Raw genomic sequence first — 21,255 nt, forward strand, 5'->3', positions numbered from 1 at the left:
GCACAAGCATTATTTATTAAAAAAAAAAAAAAAAAAAAAAAACAGGGGGCCCCACACTAGGACTTGAAACGGGCCCCCAGATCGTTAAGGCCGCCCCTGTGATAATGACAGGACTGGACTCCTACAGTACTAAAGACGACAGGGCAGTCATTTTCAACAATGAACATTGTGTGCACTGCCTCACACACAAACTCTCAGTTCAACCAAGTCCACAAACAAAAATATAACAATTTAAAATAGCGTTTTTCTCTTACTATGCATGTTGCTTTGTGGGACTTACTTTTAGCATGGAGAGAGCTGAAGTGGCGCCGAAGATTTGAAGCCTTGAAATGCGCAAATGACACCTGGCATATAAGGCAGAATGGCCTGCCATAACGTTCAACAAAAAATATGATTTCGGAGCGAACTTGACACAAATAGTTTACTCACGGAAAACCTCCCTCCAAGCTGAGCGGGCAGTTTTATGTTGCGTCCGCACCAAACGTTTGCGAACGTTATGTTTCGTCCTCAATTAAACATTTGCGAACAGGCATACACATAGGGCCTACACATTAATAACATAAAAAATGTAATAATAGACAACATGTAAAACGAACGTAAGAGCCGCATGAAACGTTTGCGAACATGCACACACATAGGCCCACAAAAAAAAATATATATAAAAAAAAAAAAAAAAAATTATAATCATAATTTGATATGAACTGAAGAGCCGCACGAAGCTGGGCAAAGAGCCGCATGCGGCTCGCGAGCCGCGGGTTGGCCACCCCTGCTCTACGCTGTCTGTTTGCCGATCAGTAGCGCACATTGTATTCGGTGAAGTTGAACATGGAAGGATGATCGTCAGTTTAGTCTGTTGGTCCGGCGATCTACAAGCTGTTATGACTGGAAGGTTTTCTCCTCTAATCTTCCTCCAAACAGTGTTTAACCATATGCTACATGGGGTCAGTGGCACTTTCAAGAGAAAGAGTCCGCCGATGCGGACTCTTTCTCTTCTGGGCCGTCAGCCACCGCAGCGCTAGCAGGTTACGTCTCTCCTCTTTACTGGCAGTTTGTGAAAGTGAACTTTTAGGCTACATTTTTAGCTTTATAAAATTATTTTTTACACCCAGGAGACAGCCTCGTAGTGGCTTCCCTTTGTCTTTTTTCTCCTGATGCTCTGAGTCTGCATCCCTCACCGTTCCTGTCCTCTGTCCTCGGCCAGTGAGAGGGAAGGAGAGGGAGAGACAGGGAGACTGTCTCTCCCTCTCTCCTTCCCTCTCACTACCTCTCACTTAGGCTACTGTAGGCCGTCTTCCCTTTCTCTGTCTCTTTCTGTGTGTCCTTCTCTCTCTTTATCTCTATCTATGTCACTGTCTGTCTTTCACTATCTGCGCCTCTCGCTGTCTCCTGCCGTACTAATGTATGGAACGTTTGGACCAACCAACCTCGTGACGTCAGCAGCTGCGGGCTGGCAACATGGCGCCGCCCTTGTGGTGAAACGTAAAATAAAAAATGAATTTTCTTTAAAAATTTGATATTTTTCGTTTTCGTTGTGTGTTTGTTGATTAGAGTCAAAATACATTAATCAAATGACCCTCAGTTGTTTGAATGTTTCATGTCCACTTTAAGGACTCAGTAACAGGGACGTTGAACAGGAAAAAGTGCTGAGCAAAACTTAGAAAGTTAAGATCGCTACGTCGCCGTGGCAACACAACTAATCTGTATCAACAGCAGAGACAGCGCTGAAAAAAACGGCATGCACACGTTTCAGTAAGTTTACAGAAGTGCCACACACACTGCTACTGTCTTTGGCATTCTTCAGAAAAGCATTAATTTATTTTCAGGGGACATATTCATTAATTTATTGTTTTAGCTGTTAAGTTATCTTGAAAACAGCAGGCCATAGTAGGCCTACAACCTTTATTTTTTTGCATTTTCAATGCTAGGCCTACTTTATTTTTATGTTTTAAATTGAGAAATAGGCTAGATGAAATATAATGGTCGGAATAGGGAATTTGCCTTATATAGCACACATGTTGATAAGCTAATCATGATGTGTAGCCTATGTTAATTAATTTATTTTCAACAAGGCTATTTGCCTAAAGAAAATGTTTCAATAGGCTAGCTTCAAGGTGAGGTGATTCAGATTATTCCAGAAATTAGTAGGCCTACTAGACAGGACCTGTCTATATTAGATCTTAGTGTTTATTGTTTTTAATTGAAATCCACGTGTTTTTCTTCAATAGTTTACATGGCTTGTGTCTCCAAATTATTACAGAAAAGTTATAGGCAGGACATATGACAGTTGTTTACAGAGCACCGAATTAAACAGATTTCGCCTCTCAAAGTGCACCAGATTGATGTATTTAACTTTAAAAGGATAATGTTTCTTCTGCAGGGGGATGGCCCCAGACCCCCCTAGAAGGTCCATTCTCACCCAGCAGGATCTAAAAATCCTGTGAGAAACACCACATGTACAAACGTACTGAATGTGAAAGTATAACCCTATGCCCTCATTTTTTTTTGGCATTTTTATGCTTTATTGATAGTGTAGAGACAGAGTTGAAGTGGGGCAGAGGGGGGAGTGACATGCAGAGAGCGACCGCGGGCTGGAATCGAACCCGGGTCCGCTGCTGGCCGAGGCCCATGGGGGGGACGCCCTACCAACTGAGCTAAGGGCGCCCCATGCCCTCATTTTTAACGGGGCTGTCAAAAGAGGCTCATCCCAAATGGGGTTCGTTTTGGTCCATTTCTTCTACAAATCTGGTACGTTACGCGGCGCGCATACTCTTTATAAGCTCTTACCACCGGGCCTAAAAAAAATTCTAGGGGAAACACTGAGACTACTTTTTAGTTGACCCTAAATTGGCATCACCGATTCCTGTATCAAAATACCATAATATATTAGAGTTACTGAATATATCTGTACCTAGAAGCCACTATTCCCAAACAATCAAACCTGCTTTACAAATTGAACTACAGTGCTATGACAGATAAACTTAAACATGATATTGAATTTTGGAGGACGCTTCCTCTATCAATGATTGGTCGAATTGTAATTGGTGACTTTGTGATTGGAAGTCCTTAGAAACCTGTAAAGTAGAGTACGCCATGTTAGATGTTTATTTTATGTTGTCTTAGGTTTTTGTGTTCCTTTTTTTTCTGTGCGTGTATGTTCTCTTAAAAAAAAATATATATAGGGGAGAACGGGGTAATCTGAGCCACTTTTTACATTTGCTCCCCTCTAAGGGAGCTAAAATGATTTATCACTCAAATTTACACATTTCCCATTAATTCAGGATGTTTCCTAGAAATGGGCATTAGCAGAATTTTTTCAAGACAAAGGGCAGTGAAAATATGATTGTTTTAAAAAAAGTTGTCATGTGGCTCACTTTAAACCAGCTGTGGGGTAAACTGATCCACTTACTTTTTCCACTCTGAAACTACCATAACAACACATATTGAAACAGTAAGAATCCTGAAAGCTAGCCACACATTCCAGAACTAATGTCGGACTAGTAAAAGAATGATGGGGTTTGGTCAATTAAGCAAAGCAAATGTTCTAAACACTTGAAAGTAACTGAACAAAATCAAATACAACATATTATAATTCAAAAGGTTTTAATAAGATTCAAATGAAAGATAGAACCAGTTAGATTAGAACACAGTCTGGGGGTCAGAACACAGGACCCTTAGCTTGTGTCTGGGGGTCAAAGCATAGGAAAATCAGAACCAGCGAGAACAGCCTGGGACTCAGAACACAGGAGAACACAAATGTTTTCCGTTGCCTAGATACAGGGGGTGGCTCACATTACCCGATGCCTCAGATTCCCCCGTTCTTCCCTATAGAGAACATTTGTGGTCATGTGAGATATGTTTTCAAGCCCCTCTCATTTCCCCATGGCCCTGAAAGAGAGGACCTCATGGTGCTTGGTAAGCATGTTTTTTTCACCAAAATAGGTATTTTGCATGTAAAAGTAAATTTTCTTGCTGTCAACTTAATCAACTGTTGTGCCAAAGCAAATGTATTCACGTAGAAAAACTTCTATCATACGTGCTGATGAACTACCAACATATAAAAACCATGTGATGATATTAGCTAAAGATTAGCCTGAAATGCTAAGAGAGGTAGTTTTTCTCAAATTGTGGTGGTGGGGGAAAGTGAGCCAAATGCTGTGGGGGAAAGTGAGCCACTGTCTCACTTTCCCCCACCATGCGGCACAAGTTAAGTTTAGTCTTAAACATATTTTAATGTAATATTACATGACATATGTTTTATTGTAATGTCATACACATTGTAGAAAAGCCATCATGCCAAGGAAATACACCAGGAAGACGACCTGGGGCAACCACACGGAAAGAGCACCTTCTCATCTTTCCCTGTAACCTTCAGGGCTGGAATGTAGAGTAGGCCTAGTTGTAGAGTATGACAGGCTGATGTTATAATCCAGTTGGGTCTTCTCCTGTGTTCTGAGTCCCAGGCTGTTCTCGCTGGTTCTGATTTTCCTATGCTTTGACCCCCAGACACAAGCTAAGGGTCCTGTGTTCTGACCCCCAGACTGTGTTCTAATTTAACTGGTTCTATCTTTCATTTGAATCTTATTAAAACCTTTTGAATTATAATATGTTGTATTTGATTTTGTTCAGAGTTACTTTCAAGTGTTTAGAAAATTAGCTTTGCTTAATTGACCAAACCACATCATTCTTTTACTAGTCCGACATTAGTTCTGGAATGTGTGGCTAGCTTTCAGGATTCTTACTGTTACAATATGTGTTGTTATGGTAGTTTTAGTGTGGAAAAGGTAAATGGATCAGTTAACCCCACAGCTGGGGTAAAGTGAGCCACATGACAACTTTTTTTAAAACAATCATATTTTCACTGCCCTTTGTCATGAAAAAAATCTGCTAATGCCCATTTCTAGGAAACATCCTGAATTAATGGGAAATGTGTAAATTTGAGTGATAAATTATTTTAGCTCGCTTAGAGGGGAGCAAATGTAAAAAGTGGCTCAGATTACCCCGTTCTCCCAAGACATGGTGAAGGTACATTAGTAAACTTGCACAAACCTATGAAAATATGAGTACAGAACAGTGTGTCAGGACTTGGGGTTTAGACTAGGGAAAGGAATAAGGAAATGTTGAAGGAGATGTAAGAATGACTTACTTGGAGAGGGACACTCCTCCAGCTTTCCCAATAAGCTCCTCATGATGGAGAACGGCATCATTCCAAGGAACATCAAGGAACTTCAGAAGTGTCCTCATCCATTTCTCAGGATGTAGGACCAACTGTTCGTAGTGCACAGGTAGGCATTTGTCCGCTGCCTCCAGGCACTGAGTATACATAGTCTCTATGGCCCGATTCCACTTGGTCAGGCAGTCCCGGTAGCTACCCAGGTCAAAGCCGGCAATGGTCACCTTCCGTGAGATCATGGAATGGACTGAAGCCCGGCCATCACGGATCATGAGCACAAACTTGGCACGGGGAAATATCTTGGCCAGGTAGGAAAGCGACTTCAGTGCAAAAGGGTCCTTGTTGCAGAGAAAGTTGGCAGGCTCTCCATGTTTGACGATGATTTCCAGCAGAAAGGCCTGCATGGCGGCGTCCAGCACCTCATCCGTCACGCCGGCCTCGTCCAGGCGCATCTTCTCCCGGCCCGAGCGACTCCACATCTGCTTCATGGCCAGGATACGTGGAATGACGCGGGTCTCTTCGCCACAGCGCACCTCTGGGTGAGCGTCCAGCATGGCCCGCATTAGTGTGGTGCCACTGCGAGGCACACCGCCGATGAAGATGAGCGGCATGTCTTTGTTGTAAACGAAAGGCGTGCTGAGATTCTGGCCTGTCCGTAAGGTGGTCCGCATGCTGCCTCCCAGTGCAGACAGACGCAGGACCCCGCCCGGGTGGCTGCGCTCCTCAATGCGATGGTGGCACTCCATGGCGTGGCGGCCCAAGTAGAAGACCGTGACCGAGCTGATGACCAGACAGGCCACTAGCAAGTTCTGTTTCAGCTTGCCAAGCATGTTGCAGGTCCACAGGAAAGAGAGGACAATATCACCACAGGGGCAATTTAAGGGGAGGGATGGGAAAAAGGAACTGAAGGGTAGTTGAGGTTCCCACTCTTTATGGTTGTTTGCTGGGAACCGGGCATGGATCGAGCTCCCTTGTGCACAGCAGGCGTCGAGTCCCCAGCTCCATGGGGCCTGGACACAGAACATAGAAGGCACCATAAGTGATGATTATACGGCAGGGCAACATTCACTGAGCACAGTTAACAACAAAACCTGATCAAACTACCATTTTATTTTCATGTATTTAAAAAAATATGTCAGACACCAGCACACTCTACTGTTGTTAGTGTTTGAGCATCAGAATTCTACGTCAACTTTGTGAACCTCAACTTCTTTGTCATACCCCATTCACTCACTTCGTACGGACCAAGGTGCAAACGAACGAACAAAAAAACAAACTGTTTATCAGACAAGAAACAGTGCCGCAAATGAGAAACAGTTCAACAACGAGAACCAGTGCAGGACATAACAGTGGCAAGTTTAAGACAACAGTTGCCCAAAACATGATTGGGTAAGAAATAATCCCAGAATTACTGGGTACAATTACTTTTCAGAAAGCCTTTCAACCACACCGAACGGCTTCAAACACAGTTATGACACTAGAGTGGTCACTGGAAAAACTCAACTAAAATCAGTATTGCAGATATTTGATATAGTTATTACAAATAATGCAAAGCCAACTGAAAGATAAATGACCAAGACTGTTGAGAAAAGTCAGAGAATGCATTACAACAAATATGCATTTAACCAGGGATAGCTCTATTTTCCATACCAGGAGACATCAGGCTTTCTGGTAGCACATACATCATCTGTGACATTCAGACTCTTAATTTTGACAGAGGCTCGCACACAAACTAATTTTATAGACATTTCCCGCACATAAATGCTATACACCTGACCTCAATGCGCTGGCTGACAGCTTTTCCCCTGCTGTTGGGAAGTAAATTGCTTCAGGCTTAGCACAGCTTATTTATCATTGGGGTTTCTCTGTGCTGGCCCTGCAGCAACACTTAACCCTCCTGAACAAACGGTGTGGAAGGCAGAAGAGGCGGCGAAGAAATGCAAGCCACCACAGGTCAGTGCTGTGGCTTGACTGCCTCACTTGCAAACCCCATATATAAATTGGTGTAGAGTTGCGCGGTAATAGGATAATACTGGTACATTATATTAGAAACACCGGATTTCCCCAACATTTCTTAAAAAGTGTTTTATGGATTCCCATTAACCCTTTGCTTGTAGTATTTTGATGGCTTGTGTGTGTGTGTGTGTGTGTGTGTGTGTGTGTGTGTGTGTGTGTGTGTGTTCGTTATAGAATAAACTTGCTTAAAGTGTAACAAGAAGTTTCTTGGTGATTTGTTTGTGTGAATATTCTGTGGTGAAGTTAACCTCCGACGCGTCAAGGACTCTATTAACCTTCAGTTGATTGTGGTTGTATTCTCAGATTTATAAGCCTGATAGTAATTGATTTATTGTTTGATTGATAATCTGACTAGGTAGTGTTAATATTTATTTATCTAATTGATAATTAAGTTAATTAAAGTTAAAGACAAACCATTGATAAAACAAGACAGACTTTGCTATTTTCCTTTTCTTAAAAGTTGGTGCCCCAATTAATTTTCATTTTATTTCTAATAGCAAAATTAAACTGAATAAGATACAGTGTTTCCCGCTGGTTTTTTTTCAGCAGCGGTGGCGTGGTCCCCGAACGTCCTAGGGGGGTGCGGGGGCATGCCCCCCCCGGCCAAATTTTGTTTTGTACCCTTTACATTTGAATGCATTGATCTAGTGCACTTTGAGAGGAGAATATGCACTAATTACTATTCAGATAGATGGGATTATTGGTGTTGCAACTTTGCCTTTTGTGTCTTTACTTACAGATTTTGACATTTTTGTATAGAAATGAATATTTAAACACAAAATGCCACAACGCAGAAAAGTATTTGCACAATTTATTTACAGGTCTTGCTTAATGCTTAAACCAGACCTGCAAACTCATAAGAGGTGAAAAAGGTGACAAACACCCGACCCCTCTAGACGACTCGGTAAATCAGGGGGGGGTTTTCCTTTATTTGATTTTTTGGGGACATGGAACTAGACAGGGACATTGGGTGCTATAAATGGGAAGAGGTTCAGTAATGTCCAACACAGAAGTAGGCCTACTGGTTATTATGAGCAATTGATAAGCAGGACCTAAGACTTTAATTTAAAATAATGTGATAAAAATTACAAAGTATCCTTATACAAAGGCCTATAGATACAAATAAAACAAAACTATTCATGAATTTCAAGGGTGTAGGTTGTGATTAAACCTTGGTTTGGGACACATTTTAATGTGGGGGTCTGGGGGTGTCCCCCCATACATTTTTGAGCATTCAACACTTCATTTCCTGCATTCTGGTGAATTTGTATGCACCAAATATATGTAAAGTTGGCTAATTGACAACATTTAGGTTCCTGGGGCCGTATTACAGAAACTTCCTAACTCACAATTCCTATGTTTGGTAACCATGGTAATTAGAGTTAGGACCTGATTTAGGAAAATAGCCATTACAGACGAACAGTTACTAAATCAATGTTCCTATCTTAAGTCAAGATAGGAAAAGTGTATTACAGAAGCATCCTAACTGCCCAGAATCTTAAAAAATGTCTCCTAACTTTAGGATAACCCTTCAGCCAGCCTAACTTTTCAGTTAGACCCAGACTAGCTGTGTTTTCTTTTTTTAAACCAAGTCAATGGAGACACAGTGAATGTATTTACTGAAAGGCTATTGAATGACTTGAAATTACTCTTAAAAAAAAGAGAAAAATTGTTGGAGACAAAACTTCCTTCACCCTCTCCACAGATTTCAGCAACAGCTCAAACTTGTCTTTTTTAAAGTCAAAGGCCTTTTCTGCTCCATAAAGCAAAGTTAGCTGTCAGCCTACACAATACTGTCAGGCTGGGTTGAGAGTCAGTTGAGATAGAACACTGTCGGTTGCTATGCAACAGACAGAAATGCTGCAAACTGACGTTTGATTTAGCAGTTAGGATTTCCTAAACAGACTTAGGATAGGATGTGGTAAGATAAGATAGGATTCCTAAAGTTAGTTAGGATTTGCTTCTGTAATACCAAATCAGAGAAAATCCTATCTTAGACTCTCCTATCTTAAGTCCTAACTTAAGATAGGAGTTTTTCATATTACAGAAGTTTCTGTAATATGGCCCCTGGTGACAAAAATAGAATACAATACAATGCAGTAATATCATGCATTCTGTATTGCTTTCAAATATTTATTCTCCTGTATTGTTCAAATATTTGATTTAAACTGTAAGAAAAAAAGGTCATTATTCGTCTCTATCATTGAGAATGTAGTGGCTGGTGGTATTTTACTTGCCTGCAATCTTCTAATATTTAAAAATAATAAAGTACAAAATGAGGGTATAATCCTCCTTCTGCTTCCTTAAAACTAGTGGTAGTGACTAAGTGTGCAGAGGAGAGAAATATAGGCCCTATACAGACAGATAGGAGGGATATAATTTAGCTTTTTGATTTGTGAGAGTGATCATCGCTGACTTTTAGACTGACTCCCGCTGTGTGCTCCGTGAGGCTCGAGCCCATCAGCTGAGCGAACAGCTGTCCGACACGGAGATGAAAAACGAAACTGAAACTGAGCAGCCAAATATAAATGAATACATATTGTACTAAACTGTAACACAAGTAATGAGTTGTGGAATTTGCACTAGTAGCCTACAGTAGTCCACATTCTTCGCTCAGCCACTAACTGTTTAGTTAGTGAATGTTCCGCGATCTGTTTGTATGTCTCGAGCCCGGATACACAGAGCCCTGACGGAAAACTGACAGCACGACTAAAGGGACTCTACAGTGAGCCGCTCCCCTCAGTTAGTTTCTGTTTTCCGCCGAGTAATTTACATTCACCTCCGACGCATGGTCAGCGTTTATGTTAGGCATTGCCCCGTTTCTAAAATGAGCTACGTACCAAAAAAAAAAAGAAAGAAAAAAAGTAGAATAATGAGGAGGAGGAGGATTTTAATAGCAGCGGCGGAGAAAATATAGCAGCGGTGGCGCGCCGCTGCTGTGTGAACGTGGGGGAAACACTGAGCTATAACCACTACAACCTGTAAAAAAGAAATTCATGTAATGTTTGTCGCTACACAAGGACATGATTACAATCATGAATACAAGAGAGTTCTTTACTCCAAAGACCAGCGTCATGAGCCCAGAGAGCCTGCCTCCTGCAGTTGAGATGAAAGCAGACCCTGCCTATGGCCAGTGTTGGGAAAGTTCTTTTTCTACGTGAACTAGTTCAAAGTTCAGTTCACACCCTTTAAAATGAACCAGTTCAGTTCATAGTTCATAATTAAAAAATTATGAACTAAGTTCACAGTTCAAAAATTAACTAGTTCATAGTTATTTTTTTTCCAATATGTTGCTGCAAGCTATTATTTTTCTAAATAATTGCCACATACCATATAGAACCACATACAGCAATTATTTTACCCCTACAGTATATATTATATATATATACACTCAAAAACAAGAGGAAAAAGTTGCTGTTTGAGTGGTCTTTTTAATGAGGAATTATTCAAACAAAAACGCTTAAGGTGCAAATGTTTTTCCATTTTTGTAATTTTCCAAACCTGGAAACAATTCACATGAAATTTCATTCAAAGAAAGCAATACTGGAAAAATACCAGGCAGGTTCTACAAACAAATTACAACTTAAAATAGTAAAACCCTCAAGGAGACCATTCTAAACTGCAGTATACTGTTAGCAACAAAGTCCAGAAGACGTGTTGAAATAATTATTAACACAAACACAATCTGAGGTAGGAACAAGGTTGAGGTAGGAAACTAAGGTTGTACCTCAAAGTGCAATATTCAAAGTGCCAAACATTTAAACATATCTTTTCATTAAGTCACATTTTTTGTGAATGTATTTTTTCCTGACTTGTTTGCCCAAAGGAAAAAAAAAATTCTAGAACTTGGGTCATAAAAGTGCAATATTCAGCCCAAATAAATAAGTAAAAAACAAACAAACAAAAAAAAATAACTTAAATAGTCAGTCAGAGTCCAATGCCATGGACAGTGTTACTACGTTCTGTCCAGTGAGTGAAAATACCTTCACTGAATGAAGATCTGTCACTGGTTACAGGCCACATAAATAACTAAAAGAATAATAATAATTAATGGAAGAAAATGTGCAGGGCCAAGGACACTTTCTGTCCAGCCTGAAAACTCCTTATCTGAAAGAAGATCCTCTGTCACTGGTCACAGTGGTCTCTCCCTGGTGGATCTGCTGTTTCTTGCCTTCTGTAAAAAGACGATATGCTCTGTTATTTTCATGCAGCTCACCTCTGCATACCAATATACTCATCTCCATTGGCAATACATTCTACTTCTATAGCCCAATAAACAGGTCACAACAATATTTAACATACCTTCAAATCTTTTTGTTGGCATTCAAGATCAGCTGCTTCTCAAAGTTGGCATCCTCCAGCCGGTTTCTCCTGGGCCTGAATGAGATGAAACAAGACATTTTAACATCATTAATATGTTGGCAAAAATGGTAACACTAATCTGTATTAAAGGATACGTACTGAGGCAATCACTGAAGTAATTTGACCACATTTTTAGATTTAAAACCACAATTACTATTAGCTGCATAAGCATTAGAATAATATCACCAAGACATACAATCATATGAAAAAGTTTGGGAACCCCTCTCAGCCGGCATTATAATTGACTCTGCTTTCACAAAAAAAAGATAAAAGTGGTATGTCTTTAATTTACCAGGAACAGCTAAGTACTGGGATGTTTTCCAAACAAAGATTTTTTGAAAAGCAGTATTTGGTTGTATGAAATAAAATTAAATGTGAAAAACTGGCTGTGCAAATATATGGGTACCCTTGTGGTTTTGTTGATGTTAATGCCTGTAACAGCATGTAAAACTGATGACTTTAAACGCAAAGTTGGTTGGATTATGTTGTTAAGCCTTGAACCTCATAGAATTGTCTGTTTAATCATGAGAAAATGTATTTTAGGTGCCTAAATGCAAGTTGCACTTCTCTTTGACTCTCTGCTGAAGTGAGACAGAATGGGATCATCAAAACAGCTCCCAAAAGATCTTAAAAACAAAGATTATTCATTGTCATGGTTTAGGGGAAGGCTACAAGAAGCTTTCCCAAAGGTTTCAATTGTCAATTTCTACTGTAAGGAACGTTGTCAGGGAATGGAAGGACACAGGCACAGTTGCAGTTAAACCCAGGTCTAGCAGACCAAGAAAAGTACAAGAGCGGCATATGCGGCGGATTGTGAGAATGGTTGCACACAACCCAAAGATCACCTCCAAAGACCTGCAAGAACATCTGGCTGCAGATTGTGTATCTGTACATGGTTCTACAATTCAGTGCAATTTGCACCAAAACATCTGTATGGCCGGGTGATGAGAAGGAAGCCCTTTCTGTGCCCACGCCACAGATACAGTTGCATGGAGTATGCAAAAGCTCATTTAGACAAGCCAGCTTCATATTGGAAGAAAATGCTTTGGACTGATGAGACAAAAATTAAGTTATTTGGTCTTTATAAAAAGCAGATGTTTTGGTGCAAATTGCGCTGAATTGTTGAACGATGTACAGATACACAATCTGCAGCCAGATGTTCTTGCAGGTCTTTGGAGGTGATCTGTGGGTTGTGTGCAACCATTCTCACAATCCTCCACCTATGCCGCTCCTGTTTTTTTCTTGGTCTGCCATGCCTGGGTTTAACTGCCACTATGCCTGTGTCCTTCCATTTCCTGACAACGTTCCCTACAGTCGAAATTGACAATTGAAACCTTTGGGAAAGCTTCTTGTAGCCTTCCCCTAAACCATGACAATGAACAATCTTTGTTTTTCAGATCTTTTGGGAGCTGTTTTGATGATCCCATTCTGTTTCACTTCAGCAGAGAGTCAAAGAGAAGTGCAACTTGCATTTAGGCACCTAAAATACATTTTCTCATGATTAAACAGACAATTATATGAGGTTCAAGGCTTAACAACATAATCCAACCAACTTTGTGTTTAAAGTCATCAGTTTTACATGCTGTTACAGGCATTAAAATCAACAAAATCACAAGGGTACCCATATTTTTGCACAGCCAGTTTTTCACATTTAATTTTATTTCATACAACCAAATACTGCTTTTCAAAAAATCTTTGTTTGGAAAACATCCCAGTACTTAGCTGTTTCTGGTAAATTAAAGACATACCACTTTTATCTTTTTTTTGTGAAAGCAGAGTCAATTATAATGCCGGCTGAGAGGGGTTCCCAAACTTTTTCATATGACTGTAACTATGACTGAGGCTGGGTTTTTACTGTACTTATTACCAAGGCATAGTAATTCTGGAATATAATCACAGTTCATCCCTACCTGAATATTAGACCACCGATGCTGAAGAGCCTCTCTAGTGGAGCGCTTGAGGGCAGTGCAGTGTTGTGTTTTATGAACAGCCTTTTGAGCTTTGAAGAATGCATGTATTCATCAAACCCATCTGTGGTTGGGGCATCCAAATAGATGTCCACTTCAGTTGTTCGAGAAACCTGAAAATTTCTGTTAAATCTGAAGAATGAAGCTGCAGGATCTTTCTTGTCACTTTCACCACTGGACTGGGCTTGACCTGGCTCTCGTGCAGCTGAGTCATCAGAGTTGAGTGTTTGAAATTCTCTCTTCAGCATCAATCTGTACTGCACACGTTTCTCCTCATCTTGGACCCAGTCTAGCTTGAATCTTGGCACCAGCATATGGGAGAGTATGTTCTCCCCGTTCTCCAGAAGACCTGCAAGCCTTGTGCTCAGTGACTGCAAGATGCTCTTTATGAGGGGACGGCATGTAATGAGACCCTCTGCAGCAGTGGGCTTTATGCTCTCATCCAACAGCTCATTCATATGACATTGCAGTTGCACAATGGTTGGAGCCAGGTAGCCAAGAAAGATGTTCTTCTCTGCTTGGAGGATGTTTAGTGCAAGTGCTAAAGGCCTCATCACATCCACAAACTTGTGTATGAATTTGACTTCATGTGGAGAGAATCGACGAAAGCCAAAGTCATCACTCACAGTGTGCAGAATCAGCTCGTCATGTAGGGGAGTGGCATCATTTGCAGGGGTGATCTCAGCCACATTCATTTCTGCCTTGGTAGTTAGTGTGGCTATGCGAGACAGTCGCTCCATGGCAAGATATACAGAGTTCCATTTTGTGTCATTTGGCACAACAAAGCCAATCCCAAGCTTTTCCTCCACAGTATCAGAAGCCTTTGGACTTCGCTTAACCCGGTTCCACAGAGCAGATGCTTTTGCAAAAACAGCTCTCGACATTGTTTTGTAGCGTTGATCAGTTACCTTTTCCTTATCTTTGGCCACTAGATTCAAGGTGCGAGCCATGCACCTTCTGTGAGGGGGAGAGAGGGATGATCCAGACCTGAGAGAGGCTCAGGCTCCATCTGGTCATCTTCATCTGAACTGTCACTGGCGGCAGCAAAGGCTGGCTCTGGTTCATTGTCATCTTCACTTTCATCAAAGTGGACCACTGTCTCTGGCTCTTCAGTATCAATAGCAACATCCATCCCAAAAACCTTGAACGCTTTGACAAAATTTGCATTGTCTGTTACTGTACACACAACCTTGTTGTGGATTTTGAATTCTTTGTTAACATCTGACAATAATTTTGCCAACACATCATGTGTTTGTGCTCCTTTAATCCGCCGGCATGCTAGTACTGCAGAGTGTCTCTTTGAAATATCAGTTTTGTTAGGCCAGTGGATAGTGATGCCCATAAATGCCTTGTTCACAGCTGACCAGCAATCTGCTGTTGTGCACACAGCATCGACCTCAGAGAGTGCAGTCTTAAGATCGCATATGTTTTCTTCATATTTCTTGTTTAGCAGTGTCTGTACTTTTTTCCTTGATGGCACATTTTTGGTGGCTGCAACCCCTTAATTAAGTTGATGAAAGCTGGGCTGTCCACTTTTGTCAATGGCTGCGAAACCAGGTTGTCGAGCTGCGGCTGGGAGATGGAGACCACGGAGCCTCTACTGTACGCCGTTAATGCGATTTGAGTGGAGGATCTGCTTTGAATCGCTGTTGCGGTGTCTTTTGATTCTTTTTTAAGTCGCACATACCTTGAAAGGCTAGCCGGGTGCTTGAGCTCAATGTGCCGTTTCAGGTTTGCTGTTGATGACGTTATTGATGTACGTAGTTGCTTCTTGAAACCCGGCGGGCAAAGTTTACACAAATAGGAAATATTTTTCTCACCTCGATCCTTACTGACCTTCTCATAAAATTCATTTAAGTAATCATTCGAAGAAGAGGTAGAGCCTGAGGCTAGGTCCATGGTCTGAGTTAGTGCTGCTGCATTCATTTGTTTTTGTTTTTTCCCGCGGTGTTTCGCATTTTGATGACGCTGTATTGGCAGGTGTTGCCAGATTGGGTGTTTATCCGCTGCATATTAAGACCTGTTTACGCTGTCGTTTAGCGGGGGTTTCTTTAGAAATCTGGCACTCTAATGAACGACTGAATGAGCGCCGTTCAAAAAACGCCAGAATGAACGCGTTCGCAATAACGTTCATCAGGCAGAAATACGTACGTTCAGTTCACGTTCGCCCCCAATATGAACGAGTTCATGAACGATCGTTCATTGAACGCGTTCAGGCACAACACTGCCTATGGCTGCATTCACACCAGAAGCTCCATCTGCTGTTCTCAGGCCTCCAGAAGACCAAAGTGAACATTATTGAATGGCCTGCACAAAGCCCTGCAGTGTTTCCCCTAGAATTGTTTTTAGGCCCGGTGGTAAAAGCTGATAAAGAGTATGCGCGCGGCGTGCGTACCAAATTTGTAGTAGAAATTGACCAAAACTAACTGTATTATGGATGAGCCTCTTTTGACAGCCCGCTACAAATCAGGGCATAGGGTTATGCCTTCACATTCGGTATGTTTGTACATTTTGTGTTTCCCTCAGGATTTTTTGAGACTGCTGGGGGAGAATGGACCTTCTAGTGGGGTCTTGGGGCATGCCCCTGCGGAAGAAAACCTTTACCTTTTTAAAGTTAAATGCATCAAACTGGTGCACTTTGAGAAGCTAAATCTGATTTTATTTTTTTTGCTCTGTAAAAAGCTGTCATATGTCCTGCCTAAAACAATTTTATGGAATAATTTGGAGACACAAGCCATATAAACTATTGAAGAAAAACACATAGATATGAAAATAAAATACAATAAACACGAAGACCTAATATAGACAGGTATATCCTGTCTAGTATTAATTTCTGGAATAATCTGGATCATGAAACATTTTCTTTAATTTATCAAATATTCATTTAAAATAAATGAATTAACCTAGGCTACACATCATGATTAGCCTATCAATCAAAATGTGTGCAAAATAAGCAACATTTTGTATTCCGACCCATTATATTTCATGTAGCCTAGTTCTCAATTTAAAACTTAAAAATAAAGTAGCATTGAAAATACCAAAAAATAAAGCTTGTAGGGCTACTATAGCCTGCTGTTTTCAAGATAACTTGCTGCGCTGTCTCAGCTGTTGATACAGATTGGTTGCCATGGCGACGTAGCGACTTTAACTTTCTAAGTTTTGCTCATCACTTTTTCCTGTTCAACTCCCTGTTACTGAGTCCTAAATATCTCCAGTGTAGCCTATACCATGGACCTATAAAGGAAGGTTCTTTCTCGTCAGTTTCCCTGTTTGACATGTGCGCTCCGAATGCACACGTGCATCGCGCGGCGTAGCGCAGACAAAAAAAAAAAAAAAAAAAAAAAGATTAATTTTTTTTTTTTTTTTTTTTTTTACATTTTTTTTTTTTTTTTTTTGGGCAGCTGTTGGCCTGGCGGGGTGTCCCGTTGGCCTGGCGGGCCCGCCAGGCCTGTATAATGGTAGGGGAAACACTGCCCTGACTTGAATCCCATTGAAAATCTGTGGGGTGGACTGAAGACCAAAGTCCATGCCAGAAGACCATCAAATCTGGATGAGCTTAAGAGATTTGCCAAAGAAGAATGGGCTGGGATTGCTCCGGAGATTGGTGTGAGACTTGTTGAAAACTACAACAAAGGGTTTAATGTAAATTAAAGTCCATGTCTTATCTATGTTAATTTTATGTCCATTTTAATGTGAAGCTTGTAAATCATGTGATTTTAAGGCAAGTCAAAATTACCGTAGGCTGCAAAATGCATATTAGAAAAAAAATTATAAATTTTTTGAACCCGGTCAAAACATTTAATATTTGTTTTAAATCCTACTGAACTCTTACCCTGCATGCAGAATTTTTTTTTTAAATCCAGACAATGTTAAAAAGATATATTATTTAAATTTCACAATATAACTTAATATATATTTAAAACATTGTAAGCAGGAACGACTATTACAATAGCTAGGCTATGTGTGATTATTAATCAGTTGGTAAAATTAAGGAAAACAACAAATGTGTTTAAGTTCTAGATTTAGTAATGTGCTGGGTATCATTTGTTTAAGTGTGTTATCAAGATGAATCCAGCTAACTGAAATGAGTCAATGTACGTTGTATTCTGAACTGTATTGGTATGGTTCTTAGCCAGGCTGGTGCAGGAGAGTGCAGGCCAAAGTATCACACCACCATCTGTCTCCCCTCTGACACTTTGTTGCCAACTTCTTCTCAGCTGGTTACTAGTGCCTAATGAGCCAACTGGCAGTTATTGCTTTTAATCAAACATCCTCTACTGTTAAATCAGAGTTATACGAGTGAGGAGCATTTCACAACCAAACATTACAGCTAATCCTTGCATTAGCCTCCTGAATAGGGAGCTGGGGCAAGACTAAGCTGCAGATAAATGCTCCAAGTATTCCCTGTGCACTGAGAACTCAGGAATGTAGAACATGGGGTTAAAATAAAAGTTCCTACAGTGCAGCATCTGACAACTATTTATTTCTATTTCTCTTTTCCTGTCATTCTTTGTCTATTATTTCAGCCCACCCACACAATCTCACATCACTATGTCTTCTCCTCTGTGACTCAGTGCTAAAGGGAGGGGGGAACCACAAAGCATGCAATGCGAACATTTTGGGGGTATTTTGCTCAAAGATGCCAATGCGCAGTAAAGAAATAAACAACTGTTAATTTGAATGCAAAAATACAACAGACACTGACCTTACAGTTGTGCAATTTTGTTTGCTATGTGCAGGTACAAATGATGTGCAAACATGCAGACAGTACAAAGCAAAATTAAAGAAAACTTCTACTGTTTTGGTGCAATACTATACAGACACACTAAATACAAATAATGGACCATACACTTAACATGTGTATGCACATCAAAGTGCTAATTCAACTTTTTAAAGTTCCTTTTTGGATGGGGGCTGTTGTGCGATTATTGTGGACAATAGGCCTACTGTGATGCGATAGCCTATACTTCATTAATGGTTATTTTGAGCCTACTTGCTTGATTTCTTATTAAATACTGTACATACACTGCATTCCAAATTATAAGGCAAATTAGATTTTCCTAAATAGTCGATGCAAATCACAGTCAGTATAATTTTCAAGTCATCAACCGTTAGAGTATATTTCGAATTTTATTGAACAAACCTCCCAATAATAAAAGTATTTTTCTAAAAAATAAAAAACTCCAAATGCACTGTTCCAAATCATTATGCACAACAGAGTTTCAAAACATTTTATAGGTTGTAAACAACTAAAAATGGTCATTTGTTGAATTTGCAGCATTAGGAGGTCATATTTAGTGAAATCAAAAGCTATTTCAATCAAAAAAATCTTAACAGGCCAAGTTACATGTTAACATATGACACCTTCTTTGATATCACCTTCACAATTCTTGCATTCATTGAACTTGTGAATTCTTGGAGAGTTTCTGCTAGAATATCTTTGCAGGATGCCAGACTAGCCTCCCATAGCTGCTGTTTTGATGTGAACTGCCTCCCAACCTCATAGATGTTTTGCCTGAGGATGCTCCAAAGGTTCTCAATAGGGTTGAGGTCAGGGGAAGATGGGGGCAACAACATGAGTTTCTCTCCTTTTATGCCCAAAGCAGCCAGTGATTCTTTGCAGCATGAGATGGTGCATTGTCATGCATGAAGATGATTTTACTACAGAAGGCACTGTCCTTCGTTTTGTACCACGGAAGAAAGTGGCGAGTCAGAAACTCTACATACTTTGCCGAGGTCATTTTCACACCGTCAGGGACCCTGAAGGTGCCAACCAGCTCTCTCCCCATGATTCCGGCCCAAAACATGACTCCGCCACCTCCTGTCTGCCGTCGCAGCCTTGTTGGGACATTGTGGCCATTCACCAACCATCCACTACTCCATCCATTCGACCATCCAGGGTTGCACGGCACTCATCAGTAAACAAGACTGTTTGAAGATGAATTCCTGAGCCCACTGCAACTGTTTCAGCTTGTGATCATTGTTTAGGGGTGGCCGAATAATAGGTTTATGCACAACTGCAAGCTTCTGGATCCTACACCTTGAGGTTCGCGGGACTCCAGAGGCACCAGCGGCTTCAAATACCTGTCTGCTGCTTTGTGATGGCATTTTAGCAGCTGCTCTCCTATTCTGATGAATTTGATGTAAAAAAATAAGAACCCGTTTAATAATTTCACAAAAAAATCCACCAGTAATATGACATTTAACCTGTTCAAATCAATTGAAAAGTTGCAGAAATATCTTAAGGGGGAGGAGTAAAAAATAAGAAACTGAAATAGGGTGACTGCACAAGTGTACACACCCTCTTATTACTGGGGGTGTGAATGGGATTTGAATGAACCAATCACATTCAAACCCATATAAAATAGGAGTCCATACACACCTGCAATGATTAAAAGTTCAACTGATTAACCCCAAATAAAATTTGGCTGTTCTAGTAAGCTTTTCCAGACATTTTCTCAGTCACATCACACAGCAGAAGACATGGTCCACAGAGAGCTTCCGAAACATCAGAGGGATCTGATTGTTAAACGTTATGAGTCAGGAGAAGGTTACAAAAGAATTTCCAAGGCATTGGATATACCATGGAACACAGTGAAGACAGTCATCATCAAATGGAGAAAATATGGCACAACAGTGACACTACCAAGAACCGGACGTCCCTCCAAAATTGATGAAAAGACCAGAAGAAAACTGGTGAGGGAGGCTAGCAAGAGGCCTACAGCAACATTAAAGGAGCTGCAAGAATTTCTGGCAGATACTGGCTGTGTGGTACATGTGACTACAATCTCCCGTATTCTTCATGCAACTGGGCTATGGGGTAGGGTTGCAAGACGGAAGCCTTATCTGTCAAAGATAAACATCCAAGCGCGCCTCCATTACGCTAAAACACACATGAAGTCTCCCACAAACATGTGGAAAAACGTGTTATGGTCTGATGAAACAAAGGTCAAACTTTTTGGACATCCTTCCAAAAGGTATGTTTGGCGCAAAAACAACACTGCTCATCACCCAAAGAACACCATACCAACAGTGAAGCATGGTGGTGGCAGCATCATGCTTTGGGGCTGTTTTTTTTCAGCAGGAACTGGGGCTTTAGTCAAGGTTGAGGGAATTATGAACAGTTGCAAATACCAGTCAATATTGGCATCAAACCTTCAGGCTTCTGCCAGAAAGCTGAAGATGAGGAGGAACTTCATCTTTATGCACGACAACGACCCAAAGCATACATCCAAATCAACCAAAGAATGGCTTCACCAGAATAAGATTAATGTTTTGCAATGGCCCAGCCAGAGCCCAGATCTGAATCCGATCGATAATCTGTGGGGTGATCTGAAGAGGGCTGTGCACAAAAGATGCCCTCGCAATCTGACAGATTTGGAGCGTTTTTGCAAAGAAGAGTGGGACAAAATTGCCATATCAAGATGTGCTACACTGATAGACTCCTACCCAAAAAGACTGAGTGCTGTAATTAAAGCAAAAGGTGCTTCAACTAAGTATTAGTTTAAAGGTGTGCATATTTATGCAAGTAGGTTATTGTGTATTTTTAGTTTTTCTAATTTTCCCTGAAAAGATTTCAGTTTGTCTTTCTTTGACTTGTCCAGGTTATAGGACACATTAAAAGATGGAAAAAGTTCTGAAATTATTATCTTGTTTCCTTTTTATTACATCACACAAACCATGCATTTTAGAAGGGGTGTGTAGACTTTTTATATCCACTGTAGATATATGTTTGTATAG

The 21,255-nt window shown here is 40.7% G+C and overlaps 1 protein-coding gene across 5 annotated transcripts in view; it reads right to left on the bottom strand.

Moving 5' to 3' along the window:
* Window positions 1–21,255, bottom strand: part of tpst1 (tyrosylprotein sulfotransferase 1) — a 101,992-nt gene that overhangs the window by 54,816 nt on the left and 25,921 nt on the right. For all 5 annotated transcript variants that reach the window (XM_080052560.1, XM_080052563.1, XM_080052562.1 and 2 more), the window contains exon 2: window positions 5,144–6,180. In XM_080052560.1, the coding sequence (XP_079908686.1) occupies window positions 5,144–6,000 (857 nt within the window). In that variant the 5' untranslated portion in view covers window positions 6,001–6,180. The remainder of the gene's footprint in view (window positions 1–5,143; window positions 6,181–21,255) is intronic.

Source organism: Ammodytes marinus (genome assembly GCF_949987685.1).
Source record: "Ammodytes marinus genome assembly, chromosome: 3".
Classification (NCBI taxonomy): Eukaryota; Metazoa; Chordata; class Actinopteri; order Uranoscopiformes; family Ammodytidae; genus Ammodytes; species Ammodytes marinus.